The 20,447-nt window shown below is 49.7% G+C and overlaps 2 protein-coding genes across 5 annotated transcripts in view; one reads left to right on the top strand and one right to left on the bottom strand.

Annotated features, from left to right (window-relative positions):
• Positions 1-1,013: 1,013 nt before the first annotated feature.
• On the top strand, positions 1,014-11,418 carry NAGK (N-acetylglucosamine kinase). Of its 2 annotated transcripts, XM_032410750.1 has the most exons (10): positions 1,014-1,373; positions 2,936-3,020; positions 3,175-3,273; positions 4,029-4,170; positions 4,941-5,051; positions 5,702-5,814; positions 7,475-7,562; positions 8,481-8,578; positions 9,042-9,120; positions 9,743-11,418. In XM_032410750.1, exons 1-10 carry the CDS (start codon positions 1,345-1,347, stop codon positions 9,931-9,933), a joined length of 1,035 nt encoding a protein of 344 aa, XP_032266641.1. In that variant the 5' UTR covers positions 1,014-1,344; the 3' UTR covers positions 9,934-11,418. The 2 variants fall into 2 exon arrangements, with proteins under 2 accessions (XP_032266641.1, XP_032266642.1); XM_032410751.1 differs by lacking the exon at positions 2,936-3,020.
• A 2,072-nt stretch (positions 11,419-13,490) lies between these two features.
• The window catches only part of PAIP2B (poly(A) binding protein interacting protein 2B), a 33,354-nt gene continuing 26,397 nt past the window's right edge, over positions 13,491-20,447 (bottom strand). For 2 of the 3 annotated variants that reach the window (XM_032410748.1, XM_032410749.1), the window contains exons 3-4: positions 19,564-19,740; positions 13,491-18,660 (exon numbers count right to left, since the gene is read on the bottom strand). In XM_032410748.1, coding sequence (XP_032266639.1) covers positions 18,604-18,660; positions 19,564-19,740 — 234 coding nt within the window. In that variant the 3' untranslated portion in view covers positions 13,491-18,603. Of the gene's footprint in view, positions 18,661-19,563; positions 19,741-20,157; positions 20,225-20,447 lie in introns of all 3 variants that reach the window. The other variant, XM_032410746.1, reaches the window with a different exon arrangement.

The raw sequence follows: 20,447 nt of genomic DNA, 5'->3' as shown, positions 1-20,447 counted from the left end.
AGCGTCCCAAATAAGTAAGTCATGTGATAATGACTCCTCTCTTCCAGTCTAGAAGAGCACATATATGCCAAAGGTTCACACCAAAACATAACCAGACCCAACTGGCTATCAGGGAAAGAAGCTACTAGTGCAGGGTGTCTCTAAAATAAGACAGAAGGTACCTCCAGGGATGGGGAGCGGGCAGAGCAGGGACCAGGCCAGTTTGAGAACTGCCCTGTGAAGGACTCGTCCCTAAGGCTGAAGTTCCTGAAGAGATGCCAAGGGCAGCTGACCTCACTCCTGGCCTGACAAGCTGCCCCACCGCGGGCCCGGAACAGCCTGGAGCAACCCACGGAGGCTCACAGGAGCCCCCGCCTGGTTCCGGACCCTGGCTAGTATTTACCCCCCTTCTCGCTCCCTTTCCCTTTTCCCAATCCCGTGGAAGTAAGCAGAGTGGGATGGTGGCTGGAGGGCAACAAAAGGTTTCTAGTCTATGTCCCCGCGGACACCCCGCACAAAGAATTGAACTGAGCGGGTGCTAAAAGCTGACCGCCCCCTTCTCTGGTTGCAAGTACAGCCTCCAGGGCTTTTCTCCTTTCCCCGCCCAATTCTAGTTACTGCTGATTACCCATGCTCGGCACAAGTGCAGCGCGAAGTCTGCGTGGTGTTTGTGTACACAGAAGTATGACTTTTGCTATGGCCAGGCAGCTGCTGGGTTGGGCAGTCTAATTTTTTTTTTGAAGATTTTATTTATTTGACAGAGAGAGCACAAGCAGGAGAAGCGGGAGGGAGAGGGAGAAGCTAGCTCCCCACCGAGCAAGGAACCCGGGGAGCATGACCTGAGGCGAAGGCAGACGCTTAACCTATGGAGCCGCCCAGGCGGCCGGCACAGCCTCATTTTTAAGGTGCCCCCCCAATACCCTTGCACCGGACTGCCCGGGGGCGCCTCTCCGCGCCGGTCACCCTCAGTCTACGTGGCTCATGAGCAGTGCGCACGCGGGGGGCGGGGCTGTCAGCCACTTCCGGGCGCTGGGGGGTGTGGGCAGGGCAGGAACTTGGCCAGTGGGTGGGAGCCGACACCCCTTTCTGGCTGCTCCGCTTGGGCTCCGGTATCCGTCTCCGGAGGCAGGGTCCAGGAGGTGGAGAGGCGTCCGGCCGGAGTCCGCAGGAGCCCCTGAGGACCGCGCTCGCCCAGCCCGGGAGTCTCGCCCAGCCGGGGCCTGGAGCTAGCGGCGCCCCGCCCCGCGCACACGCTGTCGCGAGTCAGCTGGACGGCGCGGGCGTTCGCGTGACCGGGGGGGGGGGCGGTGCCGAGCGGGCGGGAGAAAAGCAAAGTGCGGGATCTGCGGCGGCGGCAGCACGGCCATGGCCTCACTGTACGGGGGTGTGGAGGGGTAAGTGTGGCTCAGCGGAGGGAACCCGGGAGGGGCGGCTTGGAAGCGGCAGGAGGGCGAAAGGAAGGAAGCCTATGGCCAGGTTGGCAGGCTGGTGACCTCCCACCTTAGGGGCCGGCCACTTTGGGCTTCTGAGCTGCAGGGTCTTGCGGAGGAGGGGTATGTGCACGCGCGGCAGTGCCCTAGCGCTTGCGGGGACTGCGTGTGCATGGCCACAGCCGGGGCGGGGGGTCTTTTATGTTTCACGGCGGAACCACACCGCTCTCTCCCACGAACGACCCACTCCACCGTCCCCCGCTAGATCTAGAAGCTCCTCTTCCTCATTCCGGATCCCGGAAAGAGTTCAGCTGAACAGGTGTCGGGTGTGAAGTTGCTGGACTCGGGGTGGGGAGTGGGAGTGTGGTGGAAGCCGGGGACAAAGACCTTTGCCAGAGAGGATCTGGTAGCTAGAATAGCTGCCAGCCAAAGTGCTAGCCTGTCCTGATGCCTGGACACCCCCGTTCTTGTCAGCATTCCAGATCGAACCCTCTGTCATTCTGTGTCACATCTGGACATAAGAGAGGGTGGCTTTTGTCACAGCCCAGGCACTTACTTTTGAATCTGAGATTGGGATTACTTGTGTGCCGCGCTGACTCACAGACCCCCATGTCTTTTTTCTTTTGTTAAGGTTGATCTCCCCCGTCCTGTGTCTGTTGCACTTTTTAAAAATCAGTACAGGAGCTTGCGCTCGTCCCTGTTATATTCATGTGTAAGATATGACCTATTTTTCTAGGTTGTCAAGAGAAGCTTACGGACATTGAATCTGTTGCCTCGTGCATTAACTACCCCTTGAAACTTCTTGTCATCTTTGAGTTTGATCAGCAGGTCTTTAGTGTCCTCTTTTGATATTCCCAAGAGTTCTGATCAATGAAGAAACATACATCACACACCACAGACCTCCCTCCAAACTACCATTTCCCCCACTAATAAGCATTTCACCATTTGGTTGCTTAAGTAGGTATAAACTCTGTCTGCCCTCTGGTCAGTGTTTCTCCCAGGGGTGTCTTGAAGAACTTGGTAGCTGGAGCTGGGTCTTGAAAGGCAGCCTTTAGCTATTGTGAAAGAAGCAGAGACATGTGCCACTCCCTTTAGTCACATTTACTGAGTGTTGGCCTGTGCCAGGCATGAGGATGGATAAAGGATCGGGAGCTTGTAGTGCAGTGAGAGGCAGACGGAAAAACAAACACTCCTACCAGAATCTTTCCGAGTTGTGGGGGCACTGATGTGGTTTAACTAATGGAGCTGTGGCAGTAGGCCTCGCGTCAGGGGTTTCAAGGGCTAGGTGATAGAGAAGTAGGGTCTTGCAAGGTAAGTCGGACATCCCCGAGGGAAGCTGAGCAGTAGCAACATTTCAGTCCGGTAGCGCATCAAACCAGACCGCAGAAGTGGGCTTGGGAATGGGAATTGGGTTTGCCAGAGCTGTCACCATGGCCCTGGGCTCTGCTTGTGACAAGGACTGCACAAGCTTAGCTGTCCCTGCAGGTTTGTCTGAGCAAGGCTGAGTGCCCCCTTGTGTTCTGTAGGGGAGGCTCACGGTCCAAGGTCCTTTTACTCTCAGAGGATGGGCAGATCCTGGCAGAAGCAGATGGACTCAGCACAAACCACTGGGTAAAGACCCCACTGAGGGACCAGTGGGTTTGGTTGTGGTTTTATTCTCTGTAACTCCCATTAAGATGGTGGCTGGGGCCGAGTATAGCAGCCTATTGGGGCAACACAGGTCATGCAAGCCTGTGTAACTCCTCCTTCCCTTGATTGGGGCCAGCTAATCGGGACAGACAAGTGTGTGGAGAGGATCAACGAGATGGTGAACAGGGCCAAGCTGGAAGCAGGGGTGGATCCTCTGGTCCCTCTACGAAGCTTGGTGAGTCTGGGGTAGAGCCTGGGAATTAAGGTGCAGAAACACAGCCATTTTGACTAGAGGAGTCTGATGACTGCAGAGTAAAAGGCCTTCGGGGCTTAGTCTCTGGTCTAGAAACATATATTCTCACCGATTCTAATGGCTTCAGTTGTCACCTACAAGCCACAAGGATGGGAAGAGCCCAGGGCTTTGGAGAGCCATTGAGACCCTGGTTTGAATCCCAGTTTTGTCACTCAACATCTGCGAGACCCTTAGCAGGCTACTTAACTCCTCCAAGCCTCTGTCTCATTTGGGAAATGCAAGTAACGGTAGCTACCTCAATTGTTGGGAAAGAATAATGACGTGGTACATCCCAAAGTGCGTAGCGTAGAGCCTGACCTATAAGCACTTGTTAAACGTCAGCTGTGAGTCTCCGCTCAGACGTTTCTCTCAAGCTGCTGTAGCTCCGACTACCCCTGGCCGGAGCCTCAGTGAGAGGTTCTGCAGGCACAGGGAAGCCCCCTGTATTCCACACCAAGCCCACCTCCTCCGCTTGCTCTTCTGCCTGACTTTTCCGTTGAGGGCACTGCTGACCCTCCCACCCTCCAAACCCAGACCAGGTTCTTCTCGCAGCCGGCAGCCTCCTGGTGGGTCATTGGGTGGTGCGGAAGGAGGACTGGGGCTGGATAAGCAGGCTATGCCCAGGTGTGGGGGGAAGGGGTGGAGAAAGGAGCTGGGTCTGGGGCCCTGTCCGCTCGCTCACATCCCACGCGGCCTAGGGCCTGTCCCTGAGCGGTGGGGTGCAGGAGGACGCACTGAAGATCCTGACGGAGTTGCTGAGGGACCGATTTCCCCACCTGAGTGAAAGCTACTTAATCACCACCGACGCCGCGGGCTCCATCGCCACAGCAACACAGGATGGTGAGGAGGAGGAGGGTGGGGTGAGGTTGAGAACTGGTTTTCTTGGGAAAGCCCCTTAGTTACAGCTGGCAGAACTTGTCTCGAAATATCTGGAAGGCAGCCCCCAGCATACCCCGCCCCCTTCTCCCTGCTCTTTTTATTGGCTTAAGTCCCTGCCAGAGCAAGGACCAGACAGAAGGTGCGAGGGCAGAACGGTATCTCGGTCAGACCTGAGCCTCCACTGCAGAGGCCATGCGGTGAGGAGGCTGCCTGGGAGAGCAGCTGAGGGCTAAGAAGACGGGTAGAGCTCTGTGCTAGTGTAAAAGGCCTTCGTATCCTGCGATTGGCATTTGAATCTCCACTCCTATTTTGTCAGCAGTACCGTCTTGGAGAAGTTACGGAACTCTTGAGTTTCAATTCCCTCCTCTATAAAATGGAGGCAGCCGTAGTCACAAAGGTGGTTTAGGATGTTGAACGAGTATCACTGTGTGAACAGGGTCTAGCACAATCCCTGGCTCATAATAGGTACGCAGTAAGGCAGGTAGTCACTTAGCTGGGCAAGGAGGCAGGCTCGTGTTCCTCTTCGTCTCCCAGAGAAGGGCTCTGTGTAGATTGGAGCTTCTTTGAGACGCAGGCCCTCCACTTTCAGGCGGGAAACTAGCTGGGCTCAGTTTTCTCTACAAGACTGGGTGGTGATCCCGGGGCTGGTTTCTGTCCTCTTTACTCAGTCAGAAGCTGTGTGCTCCGTGCAGGGCCTTGGCCACACTGAGCCTCCCGTGCCCTTTCCCCAGGTGGGATCGTGCTCATCTCTGGGACAGGTTCCAACTGCAGGCTCATCAACCCCGACGGCTCTGAGAGTGGCTGTGGCGGCTGGGGCCACATGATGGGGGACGAGGGCTCAGGTGAGTTCATGGCAGCTGGGCCTGGCTCTGAGGCTTAGGGCCCTGGACCCTTCCCTTCCTGCCGCTCCCCATCTTCCTCTCCCCTGCCCTTGGCCACCAACCCCTTGGGGCTCTCTGGGGACAGCTCCTGAAAAGTTGCTCTGTGTCCAGGATAATGGCTTAGAGAACACAGAGGTGCTGATGGCGGACTAGTGGCTGCCCTCGGTCTCTGCAGCAGTGATTCGGATCCAGCTTCAGACTCACGCCTCGGCGTAATAGTTGTTGCCCACCTGTGTTGACTTTTGGAGTCCTTGGGGAGGAACTGACACTGTGAAGGTTACGGCCGTAGATGCCGGTCTGCTAATAGGAAAGGGGTATAGAAACTCCTCCTGCGTGACCTCTTTATAGGTAGCAGGTACACCTTTTCATAGGGGCCTTGGGGGCCAGCTCATGGCAGTGACCACAGTGGTCTGACTGACCTTGTCTTTATTTGTAGGTAGGAGCTGGCATGACCCAGCCTCACCTCTTGTCTCGCCCCTAGCTTTCCCTCTGTGGGTTGTCAGATGCAGTCGAAATCGGGGCACCTAATTTGCTGTAATACTGAAGCTGGTCATTAACCTGTGAACTCAGGGAGACTACCCCATCTTCTTAGCCCCCTCTGCCCTCCACAGCCTACTGGATCGCACACCGAGCAGTGAAAACAGTGTTCGACTCTATCGACAACCTAGAGGCGGCTCCTCATGACATTGGCTACATCAAACAGGCGATGTTCAGCTACTTCCAGGTACTTCCCCTGCCTCTGGTAAACGTGCCCACCTGGGATGGGGCGGTGGGATACTGAGCAGGAGTGAATGTAGGAGAAGAACTGAGTGAGCCGAAGGGAAGGCAGGGTGACTGTGGGTCAGAGCTGGAGGATGGAGAAGTTCCAGGTGAGGATAGGATTCATGATGGGGGTGATACATACCAAGAGGATGTCAGGCGTGAGGAGTGGGCAGGCTGGGGACAGGTGGTTAGCTAGAATTCATTCTTGGGCAGCTAGGCCCTGCTGGGAGATGACAGTAGATGCCATTTCAGGCTGGAGTGAGAAGTGCGGGGTGAGATCAGGAGGTGGTGTACTCAGACAGAGACAGCAGGGGAAGGTTGAACAGGTGTGTCAGTGAGCTGCTTCTGGCCTGCATGGGTCAGGGAGGAGAGCCTGTGACAGAGGTGGGCACAGTGGGCGCCTGGGTGGCTCAGTTGGATAAGTGTCTGCCTTTGGCTCAGGTCATGATCCCAGGGTTCTGGGATCGAGCCCCTGCATCGGGCTCCCTGCTCCGCGGGAAGCCTGCTTCTCTCTCTGCCCCTTTCCCCCGTTCGTGCTCTCTCTCTCTCTCTGTCTGAAATAAATAAATAAAATCTTTTAATTAAAAAAAAAAAAAGAGGTGGGCAGGGAGAGTTCTTGGGGGAGGTATAACCTCCTACCCAGGGTTGTCCTCTGTCTGGGCCATGCTTATTTGTCGTGGACTAGGAAGCAGCTGTTTTTAGCTGAACCCGAGGTAAAAGGGGAGAGAAGGAAGATAAGTCTATTCGATAGACCTCTCTGCATGGGAGCCACTGATAAGAGCTGGGGACGGGCTCAAGGAAGGAGATTAGAGATGCTGGAAGGTAGGACCTGTATTTTCAAGGTTCAGGGATTAATTGATTACAGAGAAACTCTGGCCAGGGCCAAGGTAAGGAAGAGGGAGGGACCAGGAAGAGAAATCACTTTCGATAGCGGCTGCTGTGGAAGGTGCAATTAAGCTACCCTGACCCAACAGATTGGTTCTAAACCCCGCTAGTAGGTCTGCCACGCCCTCTTTTAGCCTTTAGTCATTCTCACAAAGTCACTACAAGGATTAAATGAGATCGTGTGCGGAACATGCTTACTGTATGGCTGTAGGTGCTCACATTGTAGCCCCCCTTCTCCCATTTTAGTGTGTACTCTGGGGAAGCGCCCATCCCTCAGTTCCTGCAGAGGCCGTTTGTTAGGGTGAGAGAAGGAACTTCTATGGTCAGAGGAGTTTGGGAGAAATGAATAGATTTCTGAAATAAATTTACACAGGGCCTTTAATTTGCTAGTTCGCACTGTGACCCTGAGAGCTGCAATGTGCAGTAGTCCTTAGATTCTTTTTGCCAAAGAAATCTTTTCAGGAGCACCTCAAAGAACTGCAGAATACACTTTGGTGCATACAGATCTGTGCTCTGTGCTGTGTGTATCCAAGCTAATCTGTAAGGAGTGATGGAATCCATGTGGGGAAAACGAAGAACTTCCCTCAAATGAGAAATCTCAAATCCTTGTGTTCTCTAGAACTTAAAAAAACAAACATTATTCCAGCTTTTCAAACAGAGACATCAGGAAGATCAACTTGGGTGGGCAGACTGCACATTTTCCTTTGCTTCTGATGACTGCACTTTCTGTCTCTCAGGTGCCCGATCGGCTAGGAATCCTCACCCACCTGTATAGGGACTTTGATAAATGCCAGTTTGCTGGGTTTTGCCAGAAAATTGCAGAAGGTACGGGGCGGGGGGGAGGGCAGGGTTTTATTTGGTTTTGTTCCCCCAAAGACTTCCCTAATTGGGGGATGGAGTGGGGTTCATATGGGAACTGGAAGCTAATTTCCCTTTGACCAAGTGACTTCAGTTCTTTGTACCTTGGTACTGGTAGGCCTTGGGCAGGGGCCAGAAGGACATGTGAGTTGTATTGACAATTGCTTCATATTATCTATGTTTCTCTTCTTGACAGTTGTCGTGGCTCGTGCGGGCTGTATGTCTGTTTCTGAGAAATTTCTGAAGCAATTGTCCTTTGGGCAAATCTGTAATTAAAAAAGATAAAAAAACAAACTAATGATACCCGAAGAGCTAGGAGATCATAGAGAGGTTCGGCGTGGTGGGTTGGGGGTCAGGAGAAGCTAAACCGTAGGGCTTGCTTGTCTGCACAGTGCTGTTTCTCCACTATAAGGTTCATACTCCCTTCGTTTGGAGGCCCCTCTTAGCTCTTGCTGGACTGAGGCCCTTTCAGAGCAGAGCTAGGGAGGGGCGGACCGACAGCCGACTGTTGGTTGGGGGGTGGGGCAGGAGCACCCGCCAGCTGCTCAAGTAGGGTCCCCAGAGGTGGGAGACCTTCAGGAACAGACTCGGTCACCCCGTGTAAGCTGGAGTACAGACCAGATGCCACTGTGCTTCTCTAGTGGGGACGGCCGCTCTCCTGTGCCTGGAGTGAGCCGTCTCGGCACAGGACATCCCTCCTCGGCCAGGAGTACCTGGTGGGAGTGGGGCAGTAAGGATGAGAGACCGCTTTGGGGGCTTGAGGTGGGCATCCATTCCTAATTTGGACCTTTCCTAGCTATAGGTGCTCCTCCTGTTTCTACCCTGCAGCAGAGGACAGGCAGCTCCTTAGGTACTCACCAACTACCCCCCCCCCCCCCCCCGCAGGTGCCCAGCAGGGAGATGCCCTCTCCCGGTTTATCTTCAGGAAGGCTGGGGAGATGCTGGGCAGACACGTGGTGGCAGTGTTGCCTGAGATTGACCCGGTGAGTCGAGGTGGGAAAGGAAACCTGGATGCTGCTGGGCCAGATTTGGCTCTTTCCCCTCAGGGATGAGACTCTCCCATCAAACTCTGTAAAGGGGGCACAGTTTTAAATGAACTTAGGGTGTGAGAAAAACTCTGTATAAAGTCTCTAACACAGAAAAGTTCTTGGGTCCAGTGCCTCCCCTCTGTGGCTGGCCCGCAGCCTGTATTTATATAGAGTAAATTGCTTTAACGTGGTACATGTTTCCGTCCACTTCCCTCCCTTCTCTTTCCTTCCTCTGTATTGTTGCTTCACCCTTTTTCCTTTCCGTTCTCTCCCTTGGCTTTATGATTCTCCCTTTTCTTCAATCTACCTTGGCTAGAGGGAGAGTAACAGGGATCGGGTGGGCTGGTCTTAAGAAAGTACCCACTTCAGCGCTGGAGAGGTTTGGTCGCCCCCAGTGTCCACTTCTGCTCTCCGCCAGGTCTTGTTCCAGGGGGAGATGGGCCTCCCCATCCTGTGTGTGGGCTCTGTGTGGAAGAGCTGGGAGCTGCTGAGGGAAGGTGAGTCTGGGGTGGGCGGTGGAGGGGGGGTACCCGGGAAAGCTGCCTGCCCCGGGGAAGACTTGGGACCTGGGCCCTGAGGCCTAGACAGGCCACAGCCCTCTGCCTTCAGTCTGCCAGGGAGCCCTTTTACTGTGTCTCACTCAGCTTCCTTGAACTCTTAAAAAGATATTCTTTTTCAAGAATTTATTAGCTATGCACCACTTCTTAAAAATTGGAGAAAGAACTCCGTTGAAATGAGAGCTTCTCACCTGCATGTGGTGACATCTCTAGTCAACACAGTTGCAGCCAGAAGGAGAAAAGGTGTCTTCTTTGCCCTTGCAGCGTTGGTTCAGGTAGCTGTGTGCTTTCATTAGACATCCTGAAGTAGTTGGAGGCCCCACTGCTTCCTTGGAGGTCCCGGCATTGGGTGCCCAGTGGCTGCAGGCTCCAGTACCCCACAGCCCTTTCTGGGCTCATGTCCTGGTGCCCTTCCTGTTAGGGAGTTGGCAAGACCTGCACAGGAATGCCTCAGGGCTTGGGCCTCTCCTTTCCCTCCCTGTCTTTGTCCCACCTTCTCCTGGTCTCGACCACAGGGTGCTGGTCTACTCTCACCTCCGCCCTCTGCCCTCTTTCCCTTCAGGTTTCCTTCTGGCGCTGACCCAGGGCCGAGAGCTGCAGGCCCAGAACTCCTTCTCCAGCTTCACCCTGATGAAGCTGCGACACTCCTCTGCCCTGGGTGGGGCCAGCCTCGGGGCCAGGCACATCGGGCACCTCCTCCCCATGGACTACTCTGCCAATGCCATTGCCTTCTACTCCTACACCTTCTCCTAGGGGGCTGGCCCTGGCTCCACCCCCCAAGCCCAGTGGACATTGGGTGCCGGAAAGGAGGCTTTTTTCCTTTTTTTTTTTTTTTTTTAAAGGAAAACACATCTAAAAGAAAATAAATGCACTTTATCCACTCCCCAGTTAGATTGTGTTACCAAGCACACTTGCTGTGTAGATCCTCAGTGCACCTGCCAGCAGGTATCCCAGAGAGCTCAGGAATGGCTGTAGTCTAGAATTTAAAGCCCCGTGCCCAGGTGCTTGGCCTGTGGTTTGCAATCTGCTCACCATACAGTTGGGCAGATAATTCATGTGTGCTATCCCTCCCCATGCCCCCCAACATTAGCATACTTAAATGCCGTGCTCTGCCAGGTAACTGTGATCTCAGTTTCTCCTGTCCAAGTGAGTAATGATTCCTACCCAGTGATTTTTGCTGGATTTTAAGTGTTCTCTGTGGCCGTAACCTCAGACACTTAACACCCTCTCCTGATAGTCCCAGTAGGATTTAGGAGATGGTACCATTCTGGTCTGGGAGAACTACCTCACTGGATTTGGTACTTACAGGTAAACAGCACATTTTGCAGTTTTTCCCCTATGAAAGAGTTCTTGAGAGGTTATGAAGATGGCTGAGATCTAAGAAGGCCAATTAGACACAACAAGGTGGCCTATTTACTCCTCGTGACTTCTAGCCTGGCTCTGGTTATAATATGACATTTTGCATTTGTTGTGTGACACGAATGATGAACATCAGTGAAGAGCAAACATGATTCCTGTCCTCTGGATACTGTTAGTTTAATCAAGCCCAAAGCTTCCTGGTGGGCGGCGCATGGTGCTTGGTGAACTGAAGACAGATCTTGATCCCCAGTGGCTGCCTTTACGGGCGTTCAGAGTGAAAGCTGTTAGAAGGCATAGAACATGTGCGTCAGTCATTCGAGATCTTGTTTTCAACTCAGATTTTTGTCTTCCTCCTCCATGAGGTGTCTGATTCAGTAGGTCAAGGAAGAGGTGGGAATGTTCATTCCTACCAAATACCTTGGGTGATTTGTGCTGCAGAGGTCCAGGATCTGCACTTGAGAGAGCTCTACCCTATAGCTTTTGAGTGCTGATTAAGCCCTTGAAGAGGTCTTGGATACTTGTTTCTCAGGTCAAGTGACACTGCTTTCACAGTGTAGAACAGAGTGGCAGTGGCTCTCCTCCCATCACCCTAGCCCAACACAAGCCGGGGTTTTGAGCAATAAGAACTCAAGCCAAATTCCTTCTGAGGAGACAGGCAGCCATCTTCACATCTCCTGTGGTCCAAATCACTAGGGGCCAGCTCTCAGCAAGTCCCATACATCTGATAAAAAGCTTGCAAAGAGGAGAAAGAGAGGAGGTGTCTCTGCTATATCTCACAGTTCAAAGAACACTTACTAATGTGCAGGGAGCTTTGGAGAAGTTGTGTATGTGTGTTTTTAAGATTGATTTATTTTAGAGAGCGCACGAGCGGGAGGGGCAGAGGGAGAGAGAATCTCAAGCAGACTTCATGCTGAGCTCAGGGCCCGATGTGGGGCTTGGTCTCATGACCCTGAGATCACAACCTGAGCCAAAACCAAGAGTTGGGCACCTAACACGACTGTGCCACCCAGGTGCCTCTGGAGAAGTTTTTTACATGCTCTTGGGACCAGGAACAAGCAGTATTTTGGATTTAGAATCTAGACTCTCACTGGTGGAGAGTTTATATTCTTCAAGAATATGGCCATCTCTCTTCGTTAAACCATTGTCTAGGCTCTACTATTCCAGTGGGAGAGCCAAGCAAGGAGCACATCTTGACTGATTTTGTTAGTCTTAGTACATAAATATTGAATAAATGTTAGTTGAAAAAAATAAAGGCAATGGGGCGTCTGGGTGGCTCAGTTGGTTGAGAGTCCAACTTGTGATTTCGGTTCAGGTCATGATCTCAGGGTTATGGGATTGAGCCCTGCATCCGGACTTCACGCTCAGCTGGGAGTCAGCCTGGGATTCTCTCTCTCCCTCTGCCCCTCCCCCATATTGTATGCACACTCTTTCTCATAAATAAATCTTAAAAAAAAAAAGACAATATTAAAGTGTATACAAGGTCCAATGTGTTCCTAGATCCTTTAGCCAGAGATGTGACGAAGTGCCTTATTTTCCAGTTAGTAAGGCTCTGTTACCAGAGGTTGCAGGGCAGAAAGTCATTAAGTCATTTTTGATGAGTTTCCCCCCCTTTCATTTAAACTTGCAATCTCCTTCCTTAATAACAGGAGCAATTAATAGGATTCCATACTATCAAGGCCTTGGAGATGAGCCTGTAACAGCCTTGTGACAGGCAAGAGCTTAGAACAAGAACTGGACTCAAATGAAGCCAATGCTGCTTTAACCTACCTGTGCGATTTCACGACCGGCACAGCCTCCTCTGTCACGTTCATTCAGGAAACCCTGAATGTCTTATGGCTGGCTGATGGGTGCTCTGAGGATTAAAAATGAGTACACCCTTACCCCTTATACCAACTGAGAAGTTGTTAATTTATGGAACTGCATGTTTACAGTATCTGCTTTTCTGTAATGTATTCTACTTCAAGTAAGTTTAATGAAATGTTTTAAATGAATGAATATAACATTAACATCTTCAAGGATGTGAATAGCTCAGGCCCTGTGTATACATAACTATAGTATCTCAGAAAGCTATACACAGGCAAGTCTGCTCAAATCTTTTCCTCCCCCCCCCCCCCCCAGTTTTAGGAAGGCAACAAAGAAATAACTGCACTCAAAGTAAAACCCAGAGGCCATGGTCTGGTCCCATGATCTTTTGCCACATGATACAGCCCCTCGGAGAATCACTGGGAGGTTCAAGCTAGGTGTAAACTGAATAACTGTGAATTACCAAACACTCCCACAATAGAACGGACGATGTCTGCTTGTTAACCCACTAGCCCGGGTACCTAGGACAGACAGTGCTTGGTCCCTAGCAGGCTCTCAAACTTGAGTAGTTGAAAGGCAGATTCAGAACCTTTACTTGTTTTCTAGATAGGAGTCAGCTTTCCCCTGAGGCAGGAAGATAACAGCTATCCAATTTCTTTTCCAGTCCAAGGATTTCCTGTTACCACCTTTGTTCAAAGCTGTACACATTACTGTGCACATTACTGCCTCTATGTATTAAGCACCTTCCCTGTGCCAGGCAGTATTTTGAGATTAAATTCAGTCTAATTTTCACAGCAGTCCTAGGAGGGAGGTGTTGTGTCTTTATAAACTGAGGCACAGGCTGGAGGCACTAAAAGTGCTGGAGGTGGGATTCACTCAGGTCTGCGACTTCCAAATCCAATGCTTTTGCTACTTTGTAACAGTATTTCGAATGGAAGATGATGCAACTAAAACCATGGTCCATCTTAAGACAGAAATCTCACAAGGGGCACCTGGGTGGCCCAGTCGGTTAAGTGTCTCTTGCTTTTGGCTCAGGTCATGATCTCTGGGTAGTGAGATCAAGCCCCGTGTTGGGCTCCGCGCTCAGCAGGGAGTCTGCTTGAGATTCTCTCTCCCTCTCTCCCTCTGCCCCCCCCAATAAATAAATCATTTTTTTTTATCTCTCACAAATACACACCACACATACATTCCCTGTACGATGATATATAATCACCCAGCCTTAGGAAAAACAGTACGACTGCCGGCAAGTAAATGCATTTTATTCTCGTTTTATTGAGATTTTTCCACAGCTGCCATTTGGTTTGTATAGCAAAATTTTTAAAAAGTAACTTTTTCCCCATTTTTGATATTTTTATGAAAATCATTTTCTTCGATTTTAAAGCCCTGCCCCTCCCCCAAAGACATATTAATAACTACCACATAATGTGTACTTAAGAGGAGAGAAAAGGAACAAAAACAGCTCTTAAACACTTGTGAAACAGGGATCAAAGGTGAAAGTCAAGACGTAGGCCCGCTGGAGGTGCGAAGCTGCTGCGGGGCACCCATCCGCACTCTGCCATCCACACCAGCGGACGGGTAAGCCACGCACAGACCCTCGGGGGCTCCTCGTTCCTCAGGCTGCACTCCCTTTCTCCTCTCGACCTCCTCTGCTGGCTGTCCTCTCCAGATCCATCCAACAAAGGCAGCACAATCTTTAATACACATTCAACTTTGTAACGGAGACAATACTGTATTCAAAGTTCGGCGATTCCCCTCCAACCAGTTCGGGAGGATAAAATATCCAACAGAGTACAGATGGTTTTGCTTGTGTTCACTCAAAACACATTCATTAAATTACCAGATGCTTCAAAAGTCCTGATGTGTAGACAGCACAAAAGTTCCTTATAAAAAAGTTGCAAAGTTATAAAAATTTCTGCAGCAGTTTAGGCTCCTCATGTGGAGGTCCTAATGGCAAAGCTGGTTCTGATAAGCAGTTCACGTGCTACGCGCAGCAGCTTGCCCAGGAGTCCTGTGCTCCGAGGGTTCTATTTAGACCACAGGAGGCTGAAATCCAAGTTTACAAGATTCCCTGCTGACAAAATGTGGCATATCCATCAATGGAATACTACTGAGTGCTCTAAAAGAACAAACTACCAACACAAGTTAGGCCTCATGGATGAAAACTCAAAAATATGCTAAGGGAAAAAGCTAGCTACAAGAGACCACAGTTTGTAGGATTCCATTGATATGATGCCCAGAAAAGGCAAATTTGTAGAGACAGAAAGATAAGTGGTTGCCCAGAGCTGGGAACAGGATTATCATGTAAATGGACACGAAGGATCTCATGGGGTGGGATGGAAAACGTCTAAAACTGAGTATGGTTATGGCCTCACCATTCAGGAAACTTACTAAAATAACTGAAATGTACACTTGAAATGGGTGAATTTTATATGTAAAATATGCCTCAATAAAGTTGTTTTAAAAAAAAATCCCTGCATTAAACATTTCTGAAGGCTCCATCAATAGGGCAGGATTATCACTTAGTGTCGAGTTACACGGGAAAACACTGTACTATTTTCTAGTAAATAGCTTAGAGTTTCCCAATGCCCACCAGAACTGGGTCAGTCCTCCTGTTTTCTCCACTCACTTCCCAAACGAATGCATCATGTCCCGGGAGAGGGGCTGGGATACACAGTCTTCCCCAGTAGGTGGCCATCCCCAAATCTTGGGTCAAATTTGTGAGGTATGTGCTCATCCCCATACCTAAACGTCACCTAAACCAAGAACCATTATTAACCTTGATGCTGGGACCCTTATCGAAGAACACCTGTCCTCTCTGATCACATCAGGTCGATTCTGGGGCACCTGATGTTTCTACACGGGGTCTGCAGCCGCACTAACACGAGAGGATTCAGTCCACGGTTTCCTTTAACTCCTTCACACAACTTTCCTCTCTGACGTATAATTGCCAGAGTACTGTAATGACCTCCTTACTCCCTAGCCTCTCCAAAATCAAGACAAAACTGACACTAGGACAATACACAATCTAAAAAATCCTGCTTAGTAGTTTATACTAAAAGCATTTTTTTAAAGCCATAGTTAGCATTATAACCTTAGAGACTCCAGCTGTTTGACTTTGAAAACTAAAGGTGCTGCAAAAGTCCAGCCCCTGCCTTACAATGTTTTGGTTTGACCATACTCGACCCCAGGAGTCTGCTGCCGCAGTCGGAACGCGCAGAGCCCCACAGCGGCAGGTGCTCAGGCCTGGGCGGTAGCTGTCAAGTTCTCTGCTGTCGTTCAAAGACCTGGAGAAACTGAAAAGGCATTTCCTTGACTTGTTTTTTTCTCTTGAAGAGCCAAGAGATAAAATAATTTTCACCTCGGAGTTTTAGAGTCCAACAATCACAAAATTCAGAAACCAGTCACGGATGAGCTCACACCGGGCCCAGCCAGAACTGGCACTCGCTGCAAACACACACTCCATTGCTCTACACATTCTCAAGCTTCCAGTTGCCGATGGAACAAGTTTAAACAGAGTTAGTGGCTCAAATTCAACGTCAAAATAACCACTTATAAATACCTGCCTCGCCGGTCAAGGTGCAGGCGGGCATGCGCCCAGATCGGTTCCTACGAGGAAAGGTCGGAGACAGGGGCCCCCAGCCTTTCCCCAGCGAAGGTCCAACAAGACCCGCACGCATTTTCTACTAAGGAGCTGGCAAACTCTCTAGCTGAGCCTATGATCTGGGTGACAATTGTGCTCCTGCCTCACAACACCCAAACGACGGAGAAAAGAGCTGGGCTACGGAGAGAAACTGCAGCACAAGCCGACTCGCTAAGAACAGGGTCGTGCTGCTAGCCGCTTCCTGCTCCGGGAGTCCGCAGACTCTCGTGTCTGAATGGGACTGGAAAGTCCAGCCCTCAGGTTCCACTGCTCATCTGGTAGGAAGCTCTCTTACTCCCGACCAAATCTGCCTTGTGAAACGGTGCTGAAGTCCGACATCCAAAACGGAACCCCACAGCAGACAGACAAGCCCTTTGCACTGCTCCCAACATCTCAGCCTATCCTGGTCAGGACAGCAAGCTTCTTCAGGATGAAGAAACGGCTCCATCTGGATTCCTACAGGACTTTCCAGACTGGGAGCCACACTAGAATCCATTGTTTCTTTCTGAGGGAGAAGCCCACGCTCTAGAAAATGGCTCTTTCTGCAGTCTCAATATATTGCCGGCAGCCTTCAGGACTCTGAGCTTGGACAAGGTAATGGAGACTGAAGGAGGAAATGGAGCCCTGGGGCACACAGACCTCTCTTTTCCTGCACGTCCAAGGCCCTCTCCTTATTAGAGGCAACGACCGCAGTTGAAAGCTGAAGCTGCAATAAAGAGGGTTCTTTATTCACAGCCAGCCCTGGAAACGAGTTAAGTGTTCCATTCTCTTGAGGTAGAGGCTTTGGGCCTTTGGGCATTAATGTGCACGCCTGGCAATACAAGCTCCTTACGCTACTCTCCTGACACGTGACCTAACGGGGAAGGCCATTCTTTAAATGATGCCGTCCTATAGACTCAAATGAGGAAAAGATGTGGGTTCGTATTTTAAATCTGACATTAGCCTGTTGCTGTTCAGAAAGTCAACAAGGGGAGCACCTAAGAAAAGGGAGAAATTACTAAGCTTTCTAGACACTGGTCCTTTCCTTCCAACCTCTGTCCCATATCCACATACTGAATTTACACAGACTTTATTTCGTTACGTGGCCTTTTCCTGATAGGCCTGTCACACAACACAGTAGCAGTCATACAGAAGCCACTGTGCCCCCCTCAGGCCTCTGCAAGTCCTCATCCTAGGAGGACGGCCGGGACTACACACGTTCTCCTTTAGACCTGACTCTGCCACCTACATCTTTATGACACAAAGGCGCTTCTGGTGCCCAGTTTAATCCCTTATGAGTATCAACAAAAAAACCCCTGTGATTTATAGTCAGGAAAAACAAAAGGAATATACCCAAAGAGCCCAACCTAGAAAACTCGTAAAGCTGGGTATGTGGGTACAGCAAAATTTTATAATTGCTGAAACTATCCCGCTGGGTCACATGGTCACATGGGTCAAGCAAGACTCACTCTCCCAGGCTTTTTTTTTTTGAGTTCTTTTGCATAAATCTGTAAGGTGGGGAGAAGCATCCAAATTGTGAGCTGAGCTTCTCGCTGGTGTCCTGAAAAATATGTTTATGTGGGAAAAATTATTGGGAATAATTTACTAAGGGAAGATACCAGGAGGACCAAGTCTTCATGGGGCTGGCAAAAAATTGCCAAAATACTCTTAAGTATTAACACAATTAACAGGATTCAAGGTTGACTACTCCAGACTGAAGCTGAGGGCCAGCACAGCATACCTCTCCTTCCCCTCTGGTAACAATATCTCTTCTTACAAACAGTAGGGTTGGGGTGAAAAGGAGATAGGGGACTAGATGCCATGAGGGACAAAGTGACAAACCCACCCTAGAGCTCTTTTACCTCGTAAATAATGAAAAATGAGTTTGATGGTAGCTGTAAGCAGAGACTTAAGAACAGAGCAGCAGTGACTGAGTGACCCAAATGACAATCACTGGCACAGCCCTCCCCTGCTGGTTTACAACCTTCATTAACCATCAGAAGAATTACCATAAACCAGTCCTTGAAGTCTGTGTTTTCTTGAATCGGGTTCCAGGCAAGGAGACGTGGGCTTGGCGGGCCATGGTAATCTGCTTCATCACAGGAAAGCCCCGGGGGTCAGGGGAGCTGGGCTGTGAACCCTGATTTGCAACACCTCCTTCTTCCATTCATCCCTCTTGTCATCCAGCTTAACAGACTCGATAAATAGTTCTCCAGGTGTTCACTGCCCTTGGTAAGTGTACAGTAGGGTGAGAAGGGCATTCTTAAACACCCAGATTTTCTTGGTCAGCTTATTTTGTTTAAACACACACAGCAGAACATTCCTGATGAAGGGAAAAAAAGACTGCAATTTCCTTAACTCAAAAAACTAATAATAATAATAATAATAATAACAACAATAATAGGAAACTGCTCCAAACCAAAGTCAGTAGAACAAAAGAGAAATACTCAGAGACTCAGAGGCTTGTAGAGTAAGACTGAGCTCATTAGTTACTCCAGTCACAGTGTCAAGTTAAACCACTATCCCCCTTCCCCACTGTGCACCCCTCGCCCGCCCCACCCCGTTCTTCAGCTCCGCCTCTTTGTGCAGCACTGTCCCCAGGTGTGGAGACATACAAGTTCTCCTCAAAGCTTTCTGTCAGCTCAGTACTTCACTCCTGGAATAAATTCCTTGGCATCCGGGTTCAGATTACTTTTGCTCTGAAATAAGAACCAAGAGATAATAAATCCGACTTTAAAAGTTGTTTTCTCCCTGCTTCCACTATTACCAGTACCTTCCTCTCAGCCACCAAGAAGGAAAAAAGCTCCAGCTGCTATTGCTGGGCTGCTCTCAATGGCTCCTGACATACTAAGCCTTGGCCAACCTCATTTTCTCCTCCTGCTTTAGACTCCTGTTCTCTTCATGATGCTTTCATTAGAGACTTGCAAGTTTGACTGCAAAAATAATTTTTCAGTTCACTGAGTACCTTAACTCGATGAAAATCCGAGTATTCCACCAAAGCGGTTTGGTGACCACCATCCCTTTATTTTCCACCTCGCTGTAGTCTCTTTGGTTATCTACCCTCTTGTGAACGTCCAAAACCTGAGCAAACCGCAGGGCACAGTCATTTGGAACATGAGTTCTGTGAGAACTAAGTCACTCACAGAGTTCTGACTGTAAGTAAACATGAAAGGCAGGAAATTGGTTTATCCAGTCTTTTAATTTTAAGTGGAAAATGGCCTCTTAGGAGTATGTTCCTTCCAAAACTGCATCATTCAAAACTATAAATACAGATTTGAGGAATAGTAAAAGGAAAGAACAACAGCGAGTGATCATTTGAAACCAAACCTCTTCTGCGTTCAAATTCTTATCCTTAATCCCAGTTCTACTCTGAAAGGCCCCCTGGGGGAAATGAAAGCCAGAGATGCTGCCACAAGAATGTTTTCACGATGCTGTGTGCAATGTGTCTCCAAAGCACCCTCTTATCAAAGCCCATGGGATGATGGGTGAAGAGACAGGGGCCAGAGGCTTGCCCAAGGTGGCAGGGCCAGAAAAAAAGTCTGTCACTCCAAATCCCACATTCTTTTCACTATGTCTCCTGTGCAACTACGTACGGTTCTTACCAAAATATCTTCAGACTCGTGACCATCGCTGACGGACAGTCCATTTAACTGCTGCTGCAACTGTCCCATGGCCTGAGGCAGGTCCCGGGAGGGGATGAACCAGTCTTGGTCTTCTTCATCCAGCATCTCCTGGAAGCAGCGGTCTAAGAAGTCTTGCTCCTGCAGCTCCTCCTCCACCTAGCAAGCCAAGGTGAGGAGCTCACACTTACCGTCCCAGTATGACTCACCCCTCCCAGTTTTCTACCTCTCTCTTTTGGAGGGTATTAGTCGGCAGTTGAGAACGATCTTGTCTACTAAGAATTAAGACGCTTCGAATGACTGGCTAGAGAAAATACAAGTTTTAGTTTTTTCAACCAAATTCCATCAACAATAAGACTAAGGAAACAGTTATTCAGAAGAGCAGAAAGTCCAGGCCTTCACATCTCTTCCGACATCTCTGCGTGACACAGACATGTTCCATCCATCCAGATGGCACTTACAGAAAATCATTTTAAAGCTTGAGACTCTTTTCTCAGTCTTGTTAAGCAACTCTTCTTAAATTTCCCATTTTACAAGTATGAAAAAGGTACAGGAATTACATAACTAGACCACTACCTGGATAGTGGAGATTAAATCAAAACCAACTCTCAGCTTCTGGCCCTCTTTTCTGGTAATGAGGCCCCTAAAGGAGAAAAATACTTTCAGAACCTTAGAAAGATATAAAGAACACTTTTTGGCAAACCAACAGAAAATGATGTCATCAATGTAGGTATCCTTTCAAAACAAGGAAAAATATGAATATTTAAACAACTTTGTATTTCTTAAAGATGGCCCTAAACTAAAGCACTATGTATCTAGGATATTTTACACCTCTTTGCAGACATCATTAACTCTTAGTAAAGAGA

Source organism: Phoca vitulina, unplaced genomic scaffold, assembly GCF_004348235.1.
Source record: "Phoca vitulina isolate PV1807 unplaced genomic scaffold, GSC_HSeal_1.0 scaffold12, whole genome shotgun sequence".
Taxonomy (NCBI): Eukaryota; Metazoa; Chordata; class Mammalia; order Carnivora; family Phocidae; genus Phoca; species Phoca vitulina.
The sequence above is the reverse complement of the archived record's forward strand: the minus strand, read 5'-3'. Positions and strand labels throughout refer to the sequence as shown.